Raw genomic sequence first — 24057 nt, forward strand, 5'->3', positions numbered from 1 at the left:
TCTCTTCTTCGTTGTTTAGTATTCGGACTCGGGTGAGCGCCATGCTGCCCCCTCAGGCCTCTGGAGGTAAAGACATCTCCAACATTTTCATGAAAAACGTCTGTTTTCTGCAACTTTAATTCAAACCCGAAAACTAGCCTTTAAGTTTTGACAAAGTCTTAAAAATTTAACATTTATTAAGGTAATTATTATCCACTGACATGAAAATTGTATAGCCCAGCTCTAGATTAACTAATTAACTAATATTTTCTGTAAAATGAGCTTCACATATCATGTCTTAAATTCTACATAAAGTAGTGGAAAAATGTTTTCAGACATGCTTAATATTTTACACAGTCTCGAGTATTATGACATTTGCAGAAAAATAGTTTTGTGTGTGTATTTCAAAAGGTGTGGCTGCATCAGACAGACAAACAAATGCAAATGATTTTTTTTCTTTATTGTTGAAAAGAAGAAATAATAAAACAACATTCTTGACAATTTCAACATGTCATGCCCTGAATATGTTTCATTGTCTTACTCAAACATCCAGTTTTGACCTTGATGGAACAGAGCACATGCAGAATGGAGCATGTGGGTTTGGAGAATCGAATAATACTTGGCAGAGTTCAGTGACTTTCAAGTGATTTTTAATGCAATATATCATAAATGAATGAGGTGTCCAAAAATGTCTTTCCACCACTTTACTACTTTTACATAATTTACATAGAGATAACAGACACTAGCATACAATTTTGTATTGTACATGTTTTTTTTTAATACATTTATTTAAACTTATCATGTCCTTAATATGCATTAATCGCATGCATACCATGAATTAATGAAAACATCCTGTAAATGGGTATCTATATCAGTCTTCAGTCTCCCCTTTTCTCTATCTGTGTTTACTGTTTTCAAAGTTCTCTGTACAAACCAGACGTATTTCCTGAACTGGAAAAAAGCTAATAAAGTGTGGGGATAGAGCTGGATGTTATAGATGATGTTAAACTACCTTCATTTATCAACTGTGTGCCCTTGAAGTCATTTTTAACTGTTTTTTTTATCCTGTCTCATCAAATAGCTGTATTTGAGCATGACCGCGACTTATCGCACTGCTCCCAGTCGACCATTGCCTTTCTGAAGTCACAACCTAGGCTATAGCATGTCACCTCATCTGAACCCCTTCCAGGATTTGTGCCGCCTGAAGCACAAGGTAGGTGTCCAACATCAGGCATGTCAGAGGGGTCATCACAGAAGAGCTGAAGAACATCCCTGAGCAGAAGTGAACTCTGTGAACTCAGTCATAAAACCATGATTCTGACATGTAGCAGTGACTCGGAACAGATTGTATGACTTTCCCATGTCTGTTCGCTGACAACTGTTTTCAGAAAACCTAACTATCTTTGCTTGGTTTGTGCATGTTAATCAAAGAATATCTTCTATTCAATTATCTTAGGTCAGTGCTTCAAATACAGCTGCTTAAAAATTATAGTCCAAAGTATGTACATACTGTTGGAAGCTACTGTACCTTGAAGGTAGGAATGGTATGTAAGGGTTAATGTTATCATGTCTTCAGTGCATGGAAATAAACCTCCACAAGAACTATAACTCAAAAAAAGACAAAAACTTCTAAATGTTTTGTAATCCTGTTACAGATGAGGCTAAACTGCTTCTCGATGTTACATTAACTACCTACAAAAATAAAACAAACACTTTACGAACATTAAACATAATGTTTGTAGGGTCAGTGGGGGTCGGAAGGAGGGGGGCGGTCGCTGCAGGCTCGTCTGTCAATCACCTCCAAAAATAGACCTGTGCAGTCTGACACCGGCTCTCTCTCTCTGTTTATGTGTATGTCTCTCGACCAAACTGGACCTGCAGTTTGTCTCCAACACCAGCTCTCTCTCTCTCTCTCCTGTTTTCAGTTTGTGTCGGTCGCCCCAGTGAAACCTGAAACACATGTTGGTCAGCGATCGCAACACACAACTAAACCCTGGGGAACTCAGTGAAATATTTTCTTAAACTGAAACCATCCTGAATTCAACCCTGCTGACAAGACCCGAACCGGGACCAGGCTCAGGACCAGAACCAGGACAGTTTGTCATGTGTGGACATTAAAACACACAGTGGAAACATCAGAGGTAGGATATGTTCTGAAGTTCAAATACTGCAAAACATAACAACAACTTATTAACAATCTATAGCTAAATAACCACCAGGGATTGACTGAATATTGGATCCTTTATTAACAGTTTTACAAATATTAGTATTTATTTTTATCAGATAGCCAAGAAGATAAATAGATTGAGCTATTGGTTTTCAGCAGATAATAGCCTCATAACAGTTATTCTACCACTAGTACTCAGTGTTTGTTGTCAGTTCAATTCAGTGTGAAAATAAATAAAAATAAATATTACTGGAATATTACTGAGTTGCACTTTTGTTTTTCATTGTTTAATTGAAGGAATTTCATCTTAGTGCTGAAGTTTAACTGAAAAACCCAATTGTGAACATTTTATAAAAACCAATGAAAATAAAATCAGAGGTTTTTTAGTTAATTCGAGTCCTTAAAAGTACATTGTTTTCACTTACCCTTTTATGTATGTATTTATTTATTTTTTGCATTATCTATAAATAAATCCATTTAGATTTTGATGTGGGCAACACACAAGAAATTTTGTGATAGAAACAAAACAAGACTGAAAAGTTGATCAAATATACAAGTAACAGTGTTCTATCAGATTCCACAGTTAGCCGGTCAGTAGTAACACATGAGAGGATCATGACTAGACATAAGGGTTCCAATAATCTTGGCTGAGTCATGACTTAACACTTTGTGTTAAACTGGATGAAAGAATTATCAGTGAGTTGAAAAAGAGTATTTCTGCAAAGAATTTCCACCTTTATTTATTTACAGCACATGATATATTGAACAGATTTGGGGAAGCCACTACATGTCAGTGTGTAAAGGACAGAAACTGTTATTGGATGTGTGTGACCTTTGACCTTCAAGCAGCATCGTATCAAAAAATCATTTAATGAATATGTTCAGATGGGCTCAGGAGGAATTACAAACAATTACAACTTACCCGTTTAAGTATGAAAGTCACAATATTGCGACAAGCAACATAAGTGAATGAGACAGACAGCTTTTTGAAGTATTGATATCGAAACTGAATATTAAAAAAAAAGTCGGCTACCTAAGGATGAGGCTCCATATCAAATCTGTGTAGAAACAATGAGCTCATCTCAGATGGACCAAAAGACAGTAGAAACATGTACTGTTGCTTATTTTCAGGAAAAAACAGATTCTGTGTTGTACATGTCAAAGATGAAACAGTCCATCAAAACTGTGAAATCAGTGAACGGTGTAAAAGCAGCTGTGATGGTCTGGGGGTGCACTGGTGACCACATGGCTGACCTGCATATGTGTGGAAGTACCACAGACATGGATGCATTTTAGAGAGACACATGCTGTCATTCACTTCTCATCTTTTCCCAGAAGTTTGTGGTTATTTCAGTAAGACAATGCCAGCTGCCACAGCTGAAGTCTTATAAGCAGCAAGAAATTTGCGCTTGGAAAAGTGCAATGATAAATTTTGCCAGTTCTAAAATTACTGATATGTCTCTGACCCAGAATTTTTTGAGTGTGTTGTACACATCAAAATCTAAATGTGTTTATGTTTACAAAATACCAATACAGCAGACATCAAAGCTTCTATATGACCTGAGATCTACTTAATGGAACAATAGGCCACCAGATCACTTATTAAATGTTTGCAACTTGTGATTGGAACTTTAAGATACTTGCCACTTGGAAATAACAATAAAAGCACAAACTGAGTGCATGTACTGCTGCAAAGATATGGCATAAGCTATCAATATTTGTCTGATCTGTCATTTGTTTCTGTGAATGCTTAGATTTTTGGATTTGCTACCACAGTGAATATAGGTGAGCATTATGTCCTTCCATTTGGCAAAGGCTGGTCCACCTCTGATAAAGGAAAAACTAACATTTTTTCATTAACATTTAGAAAATTCAAATAATTTGTAATTATGGCTCACATTCAGATACTTTGGATCATTTTACTCAGTTAAAAATCATTATCAGGTAAGAAGACTATTCACCTGCCTCCCAAATACAATAAAAGTAATACACTTAAACTATTGCCCTCTCACCTTTATGGGTGTTTTCTGCAATAAGTCTTTATTTTTATACCAATGTCTAAAAAACATACATATAAAAATGCACATAATTAAAGTTACAGAGGGTTGAATTGTGATATCTTGGAATGGTGATATAAAATGCATTTGTGGTTCAGAAGTGTCGATACACTAGTTTGCAGAATGGACAATAGCAGCAATTTTTCTAGGAATCTGGGTTGAAATATTGAAATAAAATCCCTACTGTTCTAAAAATACATAAAACTAAACTGTTCTGTCTAAAAGTCTCTTCCAGCAGATTGAAAAACACAAATCAGACAACCAGCAGTGAGATGGATGGAGGAGGAGGAGGAGGAGGAGGAGGGAAGGAGTCCTTCCTCAGCGCTCACCGCTGTCCTGAAGTCGACCTGCTGCCACATCATCCCTCCGCCACTCATATCCCCCCACTATCTTCACTAGTTCCTACTGGGACCAAAGAGGTGGATGGACCTGACTTAACCTGCACAGGTGAACCAGAGGGAGGAGGTTACCTGGATGTGTGTTCTGACCGACAGGAGGATGGAGAAGTGGAGGAGGACGAGGAGAGCATCAGCGACTGGTCTGAGGAGGACCTGTCCCTCCACTTCTCTCCCTCTGTCATCCACCCATCTGAGGACGATGAATCCGACCCTGAGAGTGGCTTTGAATGTGTCGACATCGCTATGGATATGGAGGTATGTTGTGTGTTTCAGTGTCAGTAGTCAGATCTACACGCAAATGTGTGGTTTTCAGGGATGCTGCAAAACAAAATGCAAATTTATGTGCATATTAAGAGTTCAGCTTCCTGGTTTCAAATTGTTCCAGTGTAATATCCAGTATAATAAATTGTCTGAGCTAATACATGCATTAGTTACAATAACATCATCCAACAATAATCCCTTCTAATCATCATTTAAGAAAGTCAAAGGTAAAATGTAACTTTCCTCTTTGCTTAACATGCCCCCCAGGCATGTTTTTGTGCAGAAAAGAGGATCGGGCGTTTTGGATAAACATAACATTCCACAGTTCAACCATTGTGTTAGACGTTTAACCCTATCAACTTTTAAAAGACACACTTGAACCAGAATTTGATCCATTTAGTGGTTTTAACTTGGGCCTCTGAATGTATGACTTTTGCTCATATAGAGTTGTTTCAAATTTTTGTCAAAGCACTTTCTTCTTATTTTCTGCATTTCATGTTTTTAATGCACAAACAGAATGAAAACACGCTTGGTAAACCACCTGGCAGGTTTTACTGGTGAAACACTGGGCCTTTCTCAGTTTGTGTTCTTCTCTGAACTGCTCAGATTTAGTCTACTGAAACATTTGCTCCATATATTCAGAGATATCTAGACAGAATGCTTCTGTTCTCTGAGAATATAAAGTCATACATTTGTGGAAAAAAAGAAAAAACTCTTCTATTTCTTTTAACTAAAGTGCCATCATAAATACTTTGTTCAGTGTTAAACTGTATTAGCTTTTATGTGGGTGTGCCTAACCTGTTGAGTCTACATATTAATATAATTGTACATACTAGCATAACACAGTGACCAACAGAGCAAGAACAAGTTACTAAATATAGTTAATATTGCTTCACATTAATTTAATTTTATAGGCTAAAGGTCAGGAGAGGGAGGGGCTGAGGATGGTTCCAAAGCGTCAGATCCAACTGAAGAAACGCCTTGCCGATGAGAACCTGAACCAGGAGGTCCAACCAGTTCAGGTCAATATGACAGCGAAGGCCAGTGCCAATGAAGTTCGGCCCCGGCACGAATTGCTGCTACGACAACACAGCATGCCCAGTGAGGTCTATGGCAATGGGGTCTACAAGGGCCTGATTGCTGCGTCCAGTCCTGAACCCGGACCCAACCGGACTCAGTTCTACAGGGGCCTGATTGCAGGAGCCAGTCAAGGTAACAGCAATAGAATAAGAATACAGAAAAATGGTAGAATATTTAAAGACAACATTAAAAAAAGTAATAGTAAAATGTTTTTACATCAACAGAAACTCTAAAATATGTTTAGCTTTACTTTAACATAAAAAAGATCTTTAAAAAAAAAACACAACTCAGTGGATAGATATGCAAAAAATGGTGTTCAGTACCAGACAGTGACACAGTGTTTTCCATAGGTTCATGGTTGCAGTAATTATGTGACCATAATGAAAACACACATCAGCCCTTCTTCTTTTTCTGTTCTCAGGCATTCAAAAGAATATTGATCATACCTGTGCACCAAGACGACTTCAGAAGTCCATCTCCTTGGATGAAACTAAAACTAAGATGGCATCATGCATCATAAAGAACATCCTCTCTAAGAAGATGCAGGTGGAGCAGAGTACTTCCATTGGTGCAGAGAACCACAACACCTCCAAATGCTACGCCGCAGATAGAAAAAATTCCACCTCTGATGTTAAAACCTCCACCTCGGACAGAAAAAGCTCCATCTCTGACATTAAAACCTCCACCTCGGACAGAAAAAGCTCCATCTCTGACATTAAAACATACACCTCGGACAGAAAAACCTCCATCTCGGACATTAAAACTCCCACCTTGGACAGAAAAACCTCCATCTCGGACATTAAAACTTCCACCTCAAATAGAAAAAATTCCACCTCTGATCTTAAAACGTCCACCTCAGATAGAAAAACCTCCATCTCTGACATTAACACCTCCACCTCAGACAGAAAGGCCTCCATCTCTGACATTAAAACTTCCACCTCAGATAGAAAAACCTCCATCTCTGACATTAAAACCTCCACCTCAGATAGAAAGGCCTCCACCTCTGAAGTAAAAACCCCAATCTCTGACAGTAAAACCTCCAACTCTAATGTTAAAACCTCCAGAAACACCTCTAAATCTGACATAAAAACATCCATTTCTGCTGTAAAAACCTGTCAGGAGGACCAAGTCTTACAGAAGAATAACATACCTGTGGTTGGTGGTTCATTTAAGGCTCTTGGCGAAGCTGGTGGTGCATGTAAGGCCCCGGTTCACATGGTGCGGGACATGAGGAGTCTGGTTAAAAACACTTACAGCCTGTCCTTCAGGAACTCAGTGCCTCCACCTGACACCACCAGCCTTCACAAGCCAACAACTTTTAAGGTAATTGGTCAAGAGGTGAGCCCACCTCCCACCTACCAGCAGGCTGTTGAAGTTAAAGGTCAGAACAAATCCCCAGCATCCTCTAGAGGATATGTAGCCAAAGTGGCTGCATCCCTCAGTCAGTCAGAAAGACCCTCTGATCCTCCCTTCAGTCCTCGCCCTCCACCACCCACTGCCCAGGAACAGAGCTCCTCTCTGGGCTTCTCTGCTCAGTCAACCCCCCGAACCTGGAGCCTCAGGTGCAGCCGGAGCTCACCAGGTCCCACCTCCTGCCAGGTGAATGGGTACAAAGGTCTGATCAGATGCAGTTCACCTCTAGAAAGACCTTCAGGACCCCCAGAGACCAGAGCTAATTCAGTACCAATAGAAACTAAAACCAGTTCAGATCATCTACCAACTCAGCAGGTTCTCTGTGGTGTACCTGCCTTCTTACCTGCACCAGGAGGTGGAGACTTCGTTATTGATGTCCTTGGATCTTCTATGGCTGTTCCTGTTCCTGGCCATACACCGTGTCACATGATGGTCGATCCGAATAGTGGGCGGTGCTTCTATATAGACACACCCCCACAGCCACAGAGGAAGATGCTGCTTGATCCAGAAACAGGCCAATATGTCCAGGTGTTCCTCCCTCCTCTAAGCTCTGCCCCTAACGCCAGTGTACTGCAGGTACACTGTGCTAATCCCACACCCACCTTCCTGCCAGTGACTAACCCCACCCCTGCCCTCCTGTCAGTACCTAACCCTGCCCCCACCTTCCTGTCAGTGATGCCAGTGCCACCAGCACTAGCTGTGCCCTCATTGTATGCCCCGCACTGTCTACCCTTCATCCTGCACACGCCTGCAGTGAACTACACACCTTCAGCACCGTAGCATCATCAGGGAAGGACGTGACCACTTGTGACTACACTTGGACTGTTTAACAGGTACCTTTGTCTATTTTGTCCCTCATAATTTCTAATGGCTGTCACTTGTCTGGGATTTGGAGCATGGACAAAAAAGTTAGGACCCAGAACTCTGTCAGGAACGATGCAGTATTTGATGCCACACTAATAATACCCTTAAAACAATCACTGTCCACACAAATATTTTAGCAATGTTTCAGTAATAATCTCTGAATGTTGTAATATGCCTGAATTACATATCATACAATCAAGGGCTTCCAACCAATATGTTCACACAACCAGCACTGAACCAGTCAAAGCTTTGTGCCCAAACTGGTTCAAAACCTGGAGTGGTTTCAGGCTGCAATAGCAAACTGTATGTTTTCTCTTTTCTCCTGAACAAAACCTGAGTTAATTCAGTGGAAAAGGCCCAAACCCAGGACTGTATCATCCTGGACTTTACTTCTCCAGGTTGGTTGGTCCTGAGGCAGGGTCTCCTAGCTTTTTAGATCCTATGCAAAGCTTTTCAGGAATTAAGGGCATCCTTGTATCAGCTCACTGAAATAGACTTGTTTTGCCTATCTTGTTTGGGGCACCCTAATTATGTGGCCAGTCCATCTGAGCTGTGCATTCACAAGCAGAGTGGGGAGACAGTGAATGCTGTCCCTGCTGAGGACTTTAGCATTGGGGTTTATGTACCTACAGGAGCTTCAGCAGGTTCCTCAAGCAGCTCAGGTGGAGAAGGTTCAGTTTGATTGATGGGTGTGGGGTGGATGTGTTGTGCACACCGAAAATGTTTTAATACAATTAATTTTATTTATATTTTTAAAATGCCAATAATTCTGTAATTATTTGCCATTTTTTTCCTTGTAAATAAATAAACAATTTTCATTCAGCATGAATATGGTACAAATATAGGTTACAATCAACTGCAACCATTACACTGTTCCTAATGCACTCTCTATATACCTTATATATTATATTTATATTATGTACTACATCCTCTCTTTCCAATCTGCAGAATATGACATGCTTATAATGGTTCACATGTAAGCTCATGTAAACTTTAGCTACAGCTTTAAGTCAACTTCCCAGTTTATAAAGTACTTTATCTTTTCCCACGATTCTCTGAATGGCTCAAAAATGTGTATTGAAATGGGGGTCAGTATTTATGTAACTGGTCATCTGAGTTTAGCTATTGCTTTACAAGTGTATGAAATGAGAAAAGAATGTCAAGAGCTAGTGATAATGAGCATAGAGGACCACCTTTGAAAAATGTGTGTAGTTGAGTTTTACAGCCACGAAACTTTAGATATTACAGTGTTTATTGATGTTGGTCTGCTCTTCATTTTAAAATGATTTGAAAGAACATAGTATTTTATTTACCAACTGCACAAATAAAAAACAAGTGAAACATTTGATTCATGCTATAAAATTACGTATGTACAAATATTATGAGTTTATTGCCACCATTTACACATGAAGTTAAAGTCTCTTAATATGCAGATGATACTCAATTGTATATGACAGAAAATGAAGCCTCTCCTTAATGTCCATCACCTGTTTATTTACAGGATCTACAACTTTATGTCAAGGAATGATGATGTTTATTTGCACATGTAGTGATATATAACACATGCAGATTTTTTTTTTTTTTTTTTTTTACACATTTTCACAATTTTTTTTTAGATCCAAAAGTATTTGGAGCTTTTTTTTGTTTCTTTTTTTTCCTCTTATGCTTGAATGACAATCAGAATGATAATTATATGTAGAACTGCTACTTCAAACTTTGCCTTGATAAAATCATGCAAAAATAAAGTTTTATTTCTCAGTTTTACTTATTCTCATTACTTACTGTTTCTTTTATTCTTTGTTGGTAATGTAAAATCACACCAGGACATATCCAGCTGCAATTTTAACACTGATGCAAAATATTTTGTCTCCATTTGTTTTTCAAAGTAATACCAAAACCAAAATAAACAAATAAACGAACAAAAAAATATACATGTACATTTTAAAGTCCTAGTAAAACTGCAGAGACCGTATTGAGCTCATCATCATCATCATCATCATCATAATTATTATTATTATTATTATTATTATTATTATTATTATTATTATTATTATTATTATCAATAATAATAATAATAATAATAATAATAATAATAATAATAATTTAGCCCTAAGTCCTTAATGTATCTGTTAGGATTATAATTATTCTTTGAAAATGATCATTTGAAGGCCTGAACAACAAATAAAAAATATTTTAGCACTTTCTTCTATGACTGTGGGAAATATCTCAATAGTGCCTCCTAGAATATTTAAAGAAATTCAGGCCCCACATGAGGTTTGAGGATTGACCTAAATGTACCGACTTTGGCAGACACATGTATCAGGAACACAGACCCAAAAAGCAAAAAAAATATTCATTATTAAATTGTGCTTAAAAAAAAAAACAAACATAAACCATAGTACCACTAGACACAAAAATTGGCACACTGGTTACAGATTGCTGCACTACGGAAATGCCAACACATGGCATACCGGACTCCTAGGTAGTGCTGCAATAATCAAGTTTACATTTTCACATTTTTCTCCAGAACAGTTTTGGCCTAGAGTTAAAATTCCATCGTTTTATTAATCCCTCAGTCCATCTGTATCTTTGGTCCGTTGGTCTTCTGTCAGATTATAGACACGTTTTGACATCCCATCTTTTTCTGATCACCTTGTCTATACATGCACTGGTAAGCCCTGATCATACCTTCGTACTGATGTCAACTGCTTCTTCTTCCAGTACATCCTCCTCTTTTTGTCTTCCTCGTACGTCCTCCTCCTCTTCCACCAGCTCCTCATTAGACACTTTGAAACCTCTGAAGGTGGGGCTTATGGGAAACCGTCGGAGCCAGCGTATCCGCCTGACCACACCCATCCCAACAGGAAAATCATATGATGAGGAAGAGGAGAGGGAAGAGGATGCTTCAGATGTCCAGTGGATTAACCCTCGCTCCAGTTTGGAACCTGAGAGCACAAAACACTTTTAATTCTAAAAACTACAGAAAAAAATTAAACATTTCCAAACATAACAAAAAAATTCCGTGACACACTACTTCCTGACACTGTACTTTCATTGTATTTCAATCCAAATTTGAAGTACTTGTATTTTATTTGAGTATTTCCTCTATTTTGTGTTGTTCATTCTTCTGCTCCACTGATGCTGAAGGTCCTTTTCAGGCACATTGACTGATTTATTGGTGTATGGATAAAACTCTTAACCACCTTCTTTAACCATTTAACACCAAACATATCATATTTGATACATGAGTTTTGACGCCCTTTAGATGATCAGTGTGATATTTTTTTCTTGAAAAACCTGATGTGTACAAATAGATACATGCAATACATGGATAATCCACCAGGGGGGAAGAATTCATTCACCAGAGGCCTGACACAACAAGATTGTCATTAATGAGGAAGAAGGCAGAACTTTGCCAATTTTGAAAAGGAATTACCAATTTGTTAGACATGTTTGTGTTATATTATGTTTGTTCAAAAATAATAAAATTTGAGCATTGAGACCTGATGTATCAAATATGATACAAAATTGAAACTCATATAAGGAAATTGATATTTGAAAAAAAAAAAAAATGATTAGGTTGTTCAGAAGGACCAATAAAGGCTCCAGTTTCAAAGAACTGCAATTTTCTGTCAGTGATTTAATGGTTCAGGCTTTACAGGGCTAATAATAATAATAATAATAATAATAATAATAATAATAATAATAATAATAATAATAATAATGATAACAGAATTTTCTTAAGTTCATTTGTGATTATATTTTTAGTCACATATGATCAAAAACTGATTATTTTTTTAAATTTCAAAGTCACTAAATAATATTTCTGATGTTGTCTCCTTTGGGTTTCTGTTTGTTAAAAATGATTGTTTAAAATTCTTCACTTAATTCTGTTGTAAATGTACATATAATCATTGTATTATTTTATTTCCTGTTGGTTAATTAAATAATTTATCTCAGCAGCTTCAGATAAATGTTGGTTAAATTGTCAGAATAAGTAAATGGCCATTCTACTCATAAATAATAAAATGTTATACACTGTAGTATTGGTAGGTTTACTTTGAGGTCAGGGATTGTTAAAGTTCACGGTAACATAATAAACATCCCTTGTGTTAGTGAGTCGACATTCGCTCAGCTGTTGTTGTGTCGACTGACATGAACTCGTCTCATGGTGATGAAACAAACAAACACACCCATGTTTTAAATGAAGCCTTTTTCTGTCACAGCTGCTGTTTCATTTAGTTCTAACATCACATAACATATCAGATGTGTGTGCATTATTCTACATTTATACAGTGATGGGGAGTCTCCATATGACTAAGTGTATTGAGTTCAGTGCAAATATTTGCTAATGAGAATACAGTTACATCCTAAAACCAGCAGCTGCGTTAAAGGCAGTACTGTAGTCAACCTGAATTCACAGTCACTGCATGCTCTTTTTAAGAAGCTGAATTACAGGAGTAATTCATCTTGCAGTATGAACACAGATAGATGTGAATAAAACTTAAATTAAGTTTTCCTGAACTTTTATTCAAATCGATCAGAGTTTGTAAATGAGATGAGAACAGAAATTTAATGCAAAAACAAATCACATTTTCTGCTGCGTGATGTCCAGTGCAAGATGAATGATCTGCTATAGAATCACCAGTCAACATTGTTTGATTATATATAAATGAAAATAAAAGATCAACAAAGACTTTTTTTTTTTTCATGCTTTTTTCAGACAAATCTTACTGTCTCAACTCCATAGACTTGTAACTTTTATGTATTGTGCTATACAATAGAACAGAATAGAATACAATACAATACAATACAATGCTATGAGTTAGTGTTTGTTACCTGGGATTGTGTTGTCAAGGCAGAATGCCAGAAAACCTCCAACAAACATTTCAGTAGAGAGAAGAACTGTCAAGATCTGATCCAGTTCTGGAACACCTGAAAAAATACAGACAAAACTATAACACAAAGAATGCCAAAACAACACAAATCTTTAACAAAAAGCAACAAAAACTTGACAAAAAACATAAAAAATATACCAACCCCCCCCCCCCCCCCCCCCCAAGCTATGCAACCTACATCTAAATGTACAAATTGCATACTTTTATATAAACTTTATTTCCATAGAAGTTTCACATAAGTAAATCTTTTCTTTATACCTTTTTTAATTGAATAAAAGTTTGAGCAAAAATCATAAACCACATATTTTTGATTCTACTTAAAATATGTCACAGTTTTTCTAGAAAAAGGTTTGACAAGTGTGTGATTACCTGTGCTAATGGAGTTGGGATGAGCATCCAGGTATGTCGGCAAAGTCAAACCAAAGAACATTGAGAATCCAAGAACAAAGAGATTTCTCGAAGAATTCAGATCAACAAGCTGCAGGTTTGAAAGACCAACAGCTGTGATCATACCTAAAAATATAAACGCACCTGATCAAATCTAAACATATAAACACACCTGTTCATACCTGAAAATACAAAGATGGACCATGAGACCAAGTCCAGCAGAGCCTACTTTTGATCATCAAAACATGTAATTAATTATTGATGCCACTGCACTGTTTCTGACAGTAAGTATAGCTATCGGTTCAGCTGCATGAACAGCCTGTTGATGTACTCAGCATAGTCAATAACTGTTAAAAATAAACTTAATGTTGGCCCAGCCAATTTTGATCAGTGATTTGGTCATGTGACTCACCAAAAAGCGTGCAGAACATTCCTCCTAGGATGGGATCAGGCAGTGAGGCGAACAGAGCCGTGAACTTCCCGACAGATCCCAACACGAACATGATGCCAGCTCCGTACTGCACTACCCGCCTGCTGCCCACCTGAACAGCCAGTCAAACACACACAACACAGGTGACCTTTAACCCTGATGGGACATGACCCAAAGATACTGAACAGGTCGATAATGAGAATCTACAGTGACATGAAGCAACGTCCTGAAACAATAGGTGTTTGTAGGTGTATTACCACATGAATTGTGTTTATAAAGTGTGTCATCACATTTAAATCACATAATTCGTTACCTTGGTAATGCCCAGGACGCCTATATTTGGACTAGAGGAGGTTGAACCATTTCCTGTTCCTAAAAGTCCAGCAATGATGCAAGAGACGCCCTCAGTGAAGATCCCCCTGAAATAAACAAATGAGTCAACAACATCCACAAACACCTGCAGACGATATGACATCACTTCCTGTTGGGTCTCACCTGTTGATGGCATGGACCGGAGGGGGCGGGGCTCCAGAGAGACGGGCACAGGCGTAATAATCCCCAATTGACTCCACAATGCCTGCCAGTGTCGCGCTCATCATCCCCAAAACCCCAGCAACTGTTACTACGGGCAACCCCCACTGGCCTATCAGAAAGGAGAACAGAAATCAGTCTGAGACAAGCAGCAAACTCCTGTTTTTTCATAATTTACAATTTTGGTGGGTTTTAATAGTGGCTTGTTTTGTAATTGATTACTTTTTGTGTGTGTACTTTTCTTTTGTGGGGGGGCTTTTTGTTGCTTGTCTGTCCTTTTTGGTTAGTTTTTGAAAAGATTGTTCAGAATTATTTTTCATAGTTTTCTTCTTGTTTTTCATTACTTTTGCTGTTTTTTTTTGTTTGTCTTTAGATGTTTTTTTTTTTTTTTTTTATATTTTCATTCATTTATTTTTACAGTTTTCTTGGTTGTTTTTTGCTGTCCTTTTATACATCTTTGTTTCTCATTTTCAATCAACTTTTTCTTTTTTGTTAAAAATTTGCCACAATGAAACAGAAAAAAATTTACAAAAATATACCAAAATGGAAAAAAACATCAACCCATGCTGAATAAGTAATGAATTTGATTTTAAGGGTGAATGAAATAAACAAAATCAATAACCTTGTAGTTAATTAGAAATGATGAGAGAAATCAGACAAATTATTAAAGAAATCAATACTGATTGAAACAGGTATCTTACAGGGATAGGGCATTCTGAACCACGGCGATGAAGCCATGATGTCTCCTCGGGCATCGGTCCGAGCCTTGTGTCCATAGCGATCGGGGTCACTAGGCAACAGGTTGGTCAGAGTGAGGATGTAACAGACGAGCCACACGAGTAAGATGGCAAGAATGATCTGAAACACAAACCTCACCTGTTAAATCAGATACTGTTCAGTCTGTCAGTGAGATACTTTAATTTCTACTCAGTACATCACAGTAAAGTAAATACTGAGCTTTCTATTCTCCCATTTGTCTGTCAGTTGCAGTAGCATTTTAGATTTTAGTCCAGTGAAAAATAATGCATGTCCAGATGTGATGATATTACATATTTAGTAATAAACTGAGTGATATAATGTTACCTTCAGGCATTGAGTTACAAATGTATTCTCTCAAATCAAATACATTCTGTAAATGGGTTTTTATAGTATCGTTTTAATAAAAACCTCAAATCACCTCCGTTTACTGCAAGCCTATAGTTTGCAATGTCAATAGCTGAACTAAAGATCTGTTTGGAATCGACAAGATCAGAACTGTCACAGTTTAGTCTGCACCATGAAACAACAAACAGCCAACTTAGCAAAGATAATAACATCACATAATAACTTTATACCTTCATAAGACTCATAATCAAAGTTACCTGTGTAGAAGAAACTCTGAGATTTCATCATCAAACTCCATTGTTTTCATTTAGAGCTGTGTCCAGTGGAGAAAACGACAACAGTGCTTCTAGCTTTTGTCACTTTGTCATGTTCTTTTACTCTAAATATTGTTTCTTGGCAGTTCTCATCCCATCTCATCACTTTCTGACACTTTAATCCCTGTGGCATTAGTTTACCTTAAAGGAGCGATATTTTTCTTTTTTAAATGGAATTAATGCATTTTAAAACATTTCCCTGTGGTCTACATAAACTGTAAATGCTATGCTTGGGTCTGAATTCTTCATTAATTCAACTCCACAGGTCCATCTTCACCCCTATATTTGAGTAATGATACGAGAAAAGTCGTTTTGGGTGCTGGCCCTTTAAATGCAAATGACTATTTCACGCCCCACCATCAGCATTGTTGATTGTGCTGCTCTGTCCCGTTCAACCACTTGTGTTCGTTAATACAACAACAACTGAATATTTTAGGTAATCGACTTGAAGTTTGATCATATTTTCAGCGTGGACTACAACCGCTGCTGCTGACAAACAATTATGTCGTACTTGGAGAAATGTTCGTTGGAAGTCTTGACCTTATATGTGCAAATGTTGTGACGTAACTAGTTATAGACGTAACAAATTATGAAGGAATTAAAACAGGTTGTAGAAATTCACTCAGTTTTTGCCAAAATGAATATAAAGATAGTTTTGCAGCACCTGGAGGGTTTGAATTCAAATTTTTGGAACTATTAGAGTCCAAATGTACAAATAAATGAACCAAAGACTAATAGAAGTGGGTTTAGCAAAATATGACCCCTTTAACATGGTAGACCGGCAGAGTCACTCACTACTCCCTCTAGTGGTCAGATAAATCTGTTGGACCATGGGTATGAATAGATTCAGTTCATATCTTGAGAACCTAGTACATTGGCGATTTTGAGATACCATCCAGTCTCTTTATTCTAAACACTTTTTTGATAATTTTGGGTGATTGTTAATATTTGAAAGTAGAAATATTATGTTCTGCCCCTTTGAAATCTCATGAAGTTGGATCCTAAGGACAGCAATGGTACAACAATATGGTGATCTTAGATTAAATAATGCACTGTTTGAGATTAAACTATTAACTTTTTTTTTTCTTCTTCTTCCTGTCCTCTATCGAGAGCAGACGTGTTTCTGAGCTGTCCTTACCTTCCTCTTTTTTTTCTCCTGCTTTTGCCTCTGTGTCTCGTCTGATTTTGTCTTTGGATCCCCTTCTTGCTGTATTCCCAAACAACTAAATTATGGAATTGATCAACTGGACACTCAGCACAATTGACAAGATTTTTCATCCAGGAAGAGGGGCCTAGGGGAGCCCGCCTGCCCTGACAGAACCCTTGCAGTATGCGATCAACACTTGGAACAAGTGGAGGTCGTATGGCTGTCGGTTCTGTCGGTGGAGGAGTTTGAGGATATTTACCTATTTGGATTTTTGATAACGGGACACCTTCTAATTGGTCTTGGAGTTGCCCTGGTTTATCGCAAAGTTGGAAAGACAGCAGCACACAAAGAGACCCCTCTGCTGTCAATCGAAATTAAGGAGCACTTTGGAGTGGTTAGTGAAAACATGAAGGTATTACAGCGGTTGGTGGTGCAGTCGGACGACTGCGTGCGAGACCAGGCTGGACGAGCTGTGGACTCACACAAAAGTTGGATTACATCGCTGGACAGACCGTGGATGCACTCTGGCAAATCACGGGACTGAGGGAAAAGGACGAACTGTGCAGGTCTACCTGCTCTGAAGTGATGAGTTAATGCTGAGGCCCAGTTATAACAAAAATTAAGTTATAACTAAATTAAGCAGAAATCAAATCATTTTTCCCCATTTAATTCTGTTCCTCCTGGGAGCCGGTAAAGCAGTTGGGGCCACTCTTGTCTAATCTGTTCCTTTGCAGTCCAAACATCCTTCCAAGGCCAAGACTCAGGACTGAATGAACTGATAGTCTGAGTCTCTTATTTTTCAGGGACTCACCACATACAAGCATTTAACCCCCCCCCCCCCCCCCCCCCCCCCCCCAATCTCTGTCTGCCTCACAACATTCTTCTTCTCTTCTTGTCCCCCTCCCACAACCAAATCCACTGAAAAAGTTCCATCACGTGACCATGTGTACTGTGTTTATAATGTCTTGTCTTATGTATGTGATGTATGTGCTTGCATTATCTTCACTGTAATTCTTTCGAAGAAAAGGGTTTGTGGTAGCGCTCTAGTAGGAGCAGCGGCCCGATGTCCCTAATCATCAAACTCAATGTTGTTTGATGTACTTTGCACTGTCAAATGACAATGAAGGCAGTTCTGATTCTGATTCTAACAATTAATATAGTAGCTCAAGTTACTTCATACCATTTGCAGCAGAAAAATGAATCCAGAAACATCACATGTAATTGTAATATACTGACAGGTATGTTCACACTTTAACCACTTTTGGCCAATTGTTAAAATATTTTTATGGACTGATACTGACAGGAAACATCTTGAAGATCTGGACCCTGGTAGAGGTGAGTCCTTTCGTTCTGCTGTAAACAGGAATAGGAAGTGATGTCGCTCTCAGGTACTGAGCAAACAGTAATATGAGCAGAATACACCTGAAGACAAACAGGGACAGAGAGAGAAGGAGGTTACATTAACACCAACAAGGCCACCTTTAACACTGGTACAATGAAATCCTTCCAGCTCCAAGGATAAACTTTTCCAATCATTTACAGTATCATTAAGGCACTTTCATAAAAAAACCAAAATGTTTGCCAATGACATGGAACAGTCTTTAGAATCCACTACGTCTGATGTAAACTGGACAAGGTTCTCACAGTGCTGACAGGCCCCAGTGTGATCCGGCTCGATCTCCAGCAGTGGTGAACACAGACAGACCGATCAGTGAGACAGTCGGAGTGATAGTCAAAGGACCAATGTACCGCAGCAGCAAACCAGGTAAACCACACAGACCGACGATCAGCTCCACCACACTGGACACAATGATAGCCCCCTGGATCTGAAACAAACAGATCAATACACAGACAAATATTGGATTAGATATGTTTCACAAGAAAAACTAAATAAAAGACTGACAAAATATGAATTTGAAACCAAAAAATAAAACTTGTCATTTGGAAACAAATGACTTGTATAACCACGTAAATTATCAGTATTTTATTCATATGATTGCATGTACTGTAATCCTGTTGAACGTCTCTCTGTCTTACTTGTTTTTCCTGACTTTTAATTAACAATTGTGACAATCGTTTAATTCTTTCTGGGGTACATGACAAAATATTTTAACTTATTAATAATATCAATAATAATAATGAATAAGTGACTGCTGTGTTTTATTAAATTTTTCTGTATATGTGTACATTTTTATAAGAATATATATATATATATATATATATATATATATATATATATATATATATATATATATATATATATAAAATTTGGTGCAAGTCTACCTGGTGTGAATGGATGTGTGTATGGGTGTTTGTGTCGCTTTGATTCATGTTCTTTACATATATTATTATTTACTTTGTTTACCTTTCATTATAAAACTTGAATACCAATAAAAAATATTGTGGGAAAAAAAAAAAAAAAGAATAAGTACCTCTCTGATTCGTGGCTGCCAGATGTGTGAGGTGTTGAGTGGAAGAGTCCAGTTCCCATAAATCTCCTCTGCAGCGGAATAACACAATTACAAAATATGAAACAAGCAAATAGACCCACAACATGTTGAATGTCAGGCTGAACAACAACAACAACAGGCTGAATGACAGTAAACTGAATGGTAACAAGTTATATGACAACATGCTAAATAATAGTAAAGCAAATGACATAGGCTGAATGACATTAGACTGAATGATGACACACTGGACACTGAGACGCAGAATGACAGTAAACTGAATGACAGCACACTAAATAACAACAGGCTGAATGATGACAGACTCAATGATAACACACTGAATGATGATATACTAAACAACAGGCTCAATGATGAGACAATGAATGAGACGAGGCTGAACTATGACACACTAAACAAAGAAACAACAGTAAACTGAATGTCAAAAGGCTGAATAATGACATGCTCAACAACCATTTGAATGATGATGCACTAAATAATAACAGTCTGTATGACGACACACTGAGCCACAATTAGCTGAATGATGGCACGCTGAACAACAACAGGCTGAATGATGACAAACTAAATGACTCAACTCTGAATCAGTCCTCTGTACAAATGTCTGTCAACTATCAGCAGTTCTTGTACCAAAATAAAACACCAAGATCAAGTGGTAGTTTATTTGTCATTCGTGCTGAATGAACGGGCCAAACACAGACTGACCTTCGCTGGGACATTTCCATCGGTCCAGACTCAGAATGGCCTGAGCAGGAATCAGAAAAGCAAAAGCGCTTGCCTGAAACAGAGGAAGTCTGCACACACATACACAAAACTTGTTCACTACAGCTATCATGAATGCATAGCCCCACCCACGGACTGAAAGTGAGGACTCACCTGACCCCGACGGTGGTCTGGATCAGTGTAGTGATTCCCACAGTGGTGAAGATGGTACCAATCAGCTGACTGATGGTGTGCTGGTCTCGACCTACACACATGGCTTCGGCCAGAAGGAATGGGACTGCCACCGTCCCACTGAAACATGTCAGATAGTGCTGAGGACAGAACGCAAAACGAAAATTACATAAAAGATGAAATGAGATGAAAACAAACAACCTACACAATAAAAAAACAGTGTCAATTTAACTCTTAGAGAGCTGAATTTAACTCTATTTCAAGTAACATTTGGTCCCACTCAAAATTAGAGTAAAATTTACTCTATGGCCAGTGTCAAATTTTCAGAGTTATTTCCACTCAATCCAGTGACAAAATTAACAGTGAAATGTGTAAAAATATTTAACACTGTGGTGACTTCACACTGTTAGTAGTAATATGATTACACTTTATAGAGCTATTTTCACTCCAGATTTAGTTTAGTAATGACTATATTATACTAATATTTATTTCTCTACAGTGTTATTTTCTTCATCAATTCACACCTTATACTATTACTGACACAATGATGAATTGTAAGAACCTTCAAAGTAAAGTCATGAAGAGTTTATGTTAATTCATCACATGTTTAATAGTCTATTACAAAACTTTCCTTTGTAACAGCAGAGTCTTCCATGTTTGCTCAATGATCACAACTTCTTTGAGACAATCAGGTAAGGCATTGTTCTGCCAACAGGTTTGACTAATGGTGTCAAATTTATAAAAAAAAAAAAAAAACATAACAAGAAAAGCACTCAGAGAGTGCAGACCTCCGCCAAGACCAATCTATATAATAATTTCTTCCTTGTGCCACTATCAACATTTCCCGAAAATTTCATGAAAATCCGTCCATAACTTTTTGACTTATCTCGCTTGCAAACAAACAAACATGCATGCAAACACACAAAGCAAAGTGATCGCAATACCTCCTGGAGGAGGTAAAAAAGCCAATAAATGTTGTAAAACAGACACATTAACTTAACTAAACACTAACACAAACCCCCCCTTGAACCCCTGCACATAGAACACAAGGAGTAGAATGTCCAGTACCCACAATGCAATGCGGCAGACTGGCACTAATCATCACTCTGTAGAGTTAAATTTTACACTGCATCTGTACAGAACTTTACTCTGACTTTTAACTCTACTGTTAGAGCTGGTGTACTCTATAAATACTCCATCTAGGTTAAAATAGCTTGACTCTGAAATATTGATACGGTATTTTTTTTTACTGTGAAGACAAAATAAAGTGAAAATATGGAAATAAACAGAAAAAGTAAAAACTAAATAAAAGATGAAACAAGGAAAAAAAGATGCAAAAAAAACCAAAAAACAAAACGAGTCAAAATTGACAAAATACAATAGAACAATAAAACAATATTATGTTGTACTGAGACAATGACCACATTTATATACACTCCAATAATTATCTGAGTTCTGGAGATATCAGATAATTCAAGTGATCATGTAAACAGCATAATCCTATATGCTTTATAACCAATCAGATTAACACAGCTGGATTTCTCCCTGACAACCATGTATACCGGTTAATCGGATTTATTTCATTGTTTTACATCTTGCATTTGCAGAAACAATAAAACTTGTAGAAAATGGAAGTGACATAGTCAAACATGGAAACATGGAGTCTACCATTAGTACATATGTACATACTCTGAAAGAAATCCAATAATGGACTAAAACATCTAAAAACAGGGTGTTTTGACTATTGCATTGAAGTGTGCATAATCACATCAGATCTGATTATTACAATTATCCGATTACTCTCAGTTATTGGATTTTTATGGTCAGGTGAACAGGCTCAGTGACGTAACATTACCTGTAGCCCCAGTAGAACACACAGGTACCACGATGGGACATCTTCTATGGTGTAAATCATGTCTGTCTCCGCCCTCGGGCCTCCTGTGAGCTGCTTACTCTTTTTGCTCTCTGCCATTGGTCGGCTGACCTTGTCTGTTGTGTGACTCTGCCCATCTTCCAAGTAATCAAGGCTCTGGTTGGACAGAGAAGACAGACACAGGTGTTACAAAGAGAATATGAAATGGAAGCTTCACAAACAGCCAAACACAGAAGCACAGACAGGTAATGATTAACATAAACAATATACTGGGAAAATGTCACAGTGACCTGAAGAATCAGTGGGTCATTGATCTGAACACCTCTGTCATCAAAACTGATCAAAGTAGTGATATCAGTAATGGTGTCTGGTGTTCTGATAGTCTGGTGTATTCTTCATTCCTTCTGAATCTCTTATTTGGATTGGTTGGTGCTTTCTGTTGTGTAACATACACTGCATTAGAAATCACACAATTATATTATGTGACCGCTCAATATGTTTCAGGGAAGGTCGACTTTTCAACTCATCTGCTGTAAGTCAAAGTCTTATGAGTCAAAAAAGTCTCAAGTCAAAAACTGTGACTTAAGTTATCCACCTTTTTTTTTTTTTTTAATTATTCACATTTATACTAAAACAAAAAAACAAACAAAATAACATGCAGACTGGAAGTACATGTAGTGAATATTAATCATCACATCCCGAACAGACTGACGACCCTTCTCAGAAATGGAATCACTGAATAGGTCCTAAACTAAAGCTAGTGAACTTCAAGTCAGTGGCAGGACAGCTGAGTGGTTAACACAACTGGCTCACCATGTGGGAGCCAGAGGATCACTTCACACTGATGTGTTTTAGCCTTTATGTTGATTTTCTCATTTTTAATGTCATGTGATCTATCTGTACTACCTTCACCCCTGGTCTAGATGCATTGTCCATATTATCAGTAGAGAAGACACTTGTCAGTGACATGACTGACTTTAACAATAGAATCATGTAAAAATGTGCATGTTTGAAGGATAGACTGGTGAAATTAACATATAAAAATACATGACTGAAAACATACTGTGTGTTTTTATTTTAATGTAAATTAATATTTTAAAATAGTAGTGCATGTGCTTTGGCGTATCCTAGTGGTGATATGTGGTTATAGTGCAGCTGAAAACTGACATGGATGCTGTGCCCCACCAGAAACTAATTTCACCAGCCTCCACCAGTCATTTATATTTATTCATGAATTAATTAATATTTCCATATACTTTCTCTGTATCATTAATTCATAGTTTTGCAAAATTTCATAATATTTTCAAACTGTTTAGCAGTTTACATGGGAAAGTCAAAGCCAGTTTTAGGTTTTTTGGACTAGATCATTCAAAGCTCCTCAATCAACAGCTCAGGAAGTTTATTATTACATGAAATATTATTATATGAAACTGGAATAGTTTGACATGTGATAGTGATGAAATTATCCTTAATATTCAACCAGCAGTTGTAGCTAAAAATGAGCAGAGACATGTTTTGTTTTGCTGATTTTCTTAAACTTCAGCTAGACAGTGCAAACCCAATCATAGTGAGCTGGTTTTGATAATTAACTTGCTTGCGGATCATCCAGATGTTCCTCCTGACCACACTCTGCTGTCTGCTGTGAAATGCATGCTGGGATACCACAAGACAGCAGCTTGTCATTTGTATGTAAATAGAGCACTCACACCTGTCCAGCTGCCCTCTGACAGCAATCAAACACTCAGCAAACACAATAATCAATAATCAGCCATGAGATTACCTTTAGGTTGTGGTCCAT

At 37.6% G+C, this 24057-nt stretch overlaps 2 protein-coding genes across 2 annotated transcripts; one reads left to right on the plus strand and one right to left on the minus strand.

The window, feature by feature from the left end:
* The first annotated feature begins 27 nt into the window (after positions 1-27).
* Positions 28-10090, plus strand: LOC115433048 (mucin-5AC-like). The gene is made up of 6 exons (XM_030154240.1): positions 28-66; positions 1061-1192; positions 1905-2120; positions 4429-4856; positions 5777-6074; positions 6364-10090. The coding sequence occupies exons 4-6, from the start codon at positions 4476-4478 to the stop codon at positions 8133-8135; spliced, it is 2451 nt and encodes an 816-aa protein (XP_030010100.1). The 5' UTR covers positions 28-66; positions 1061-1192; positions 1905-2120; positions 4429-4475; the 3' UTR covers positions 8136-10090.
* Positions 10091-10342: 252 nt separating this feature from the next.
* slc23a1 (solute carrier family 23 member 1) lies at positions 10343-24057 on the minus strand. The gene is made up of 14 exons (XM_030154612.1): positions 24040-24057; positions 22242-22415; positions 20369-20526; positions 20198-20286; positions 19463-19530; positions 18675-18856; positions 18332-18452; positions 15167-15323; positions 14430-14577; positions 14248-14353; positions 13917-14046; positions 13487-13630; positions 13059-13154; positions 10343-11164 (listed from the first exon to the last, which is right to left on the minus strand). The coding sequence occupies exons 1-14, from the start codon at positions 24055-24057 to the stop codon at positions 10902-10904; spliced, it is 1854 nt and encodes a 617-aa protein (XP_030010472.1). The 3' UTR covers positions 10343-10901.

This window comes from Sphaeramia orbicularis, chromosome 14 (assembly GCF_902148855.1).
Source record: "Sphaeramia orbicularis chromosome 14, fSphaOr1.1, whole genome shotgun sequence".
In the NCBI taxonomy this organism is placed as follows: Eukaryota; Metazoa; Chordata; class Actinopteri; order Kurtiformes; family Apogonidae; genus Sphaeramia; species Sphaeramia orbicularis.

Coding starts and splice junctions, on each gene's coding strand:
- slc23a1 (XM_030154612.1), bottom strand. Junction 20,287..20,368: donor CAGACCACCGTCGGGGTCAG/GTGAGTCCTCAC, acceptor ATGTGTGTGCAG/ACTTCCTCTGTTTCAGGCAA. Junction 13,631..13,916: donor AATGTTCTGCACGCTTTTTG/GTGAGTCACATG, acceptor TTATATTTTTAG/GTATGATCACAGCTGTTGGT.
- LOC115433048 (XM_030154240.1), top strand. CDS start 4,476: ATGGATGGAGGAGGAGGAGGAGGAGGAGGAGGGAAGGAGTCCTTCCTC. Junction 4,857..5,776: donor ACATCGCTATGGATATGGAG/GTATGTTGTGTG, acceptor TTAATTTTATAG/GCTAAAGGTCAGGAGAGGGA. Junction 6,075..6,363: donor GATTGCAGGAGCCAGTCAAG/GTAACAGCAATA, acceptor TTCTGTTCTCAG/GCATTCAAAAGAATATTGAT.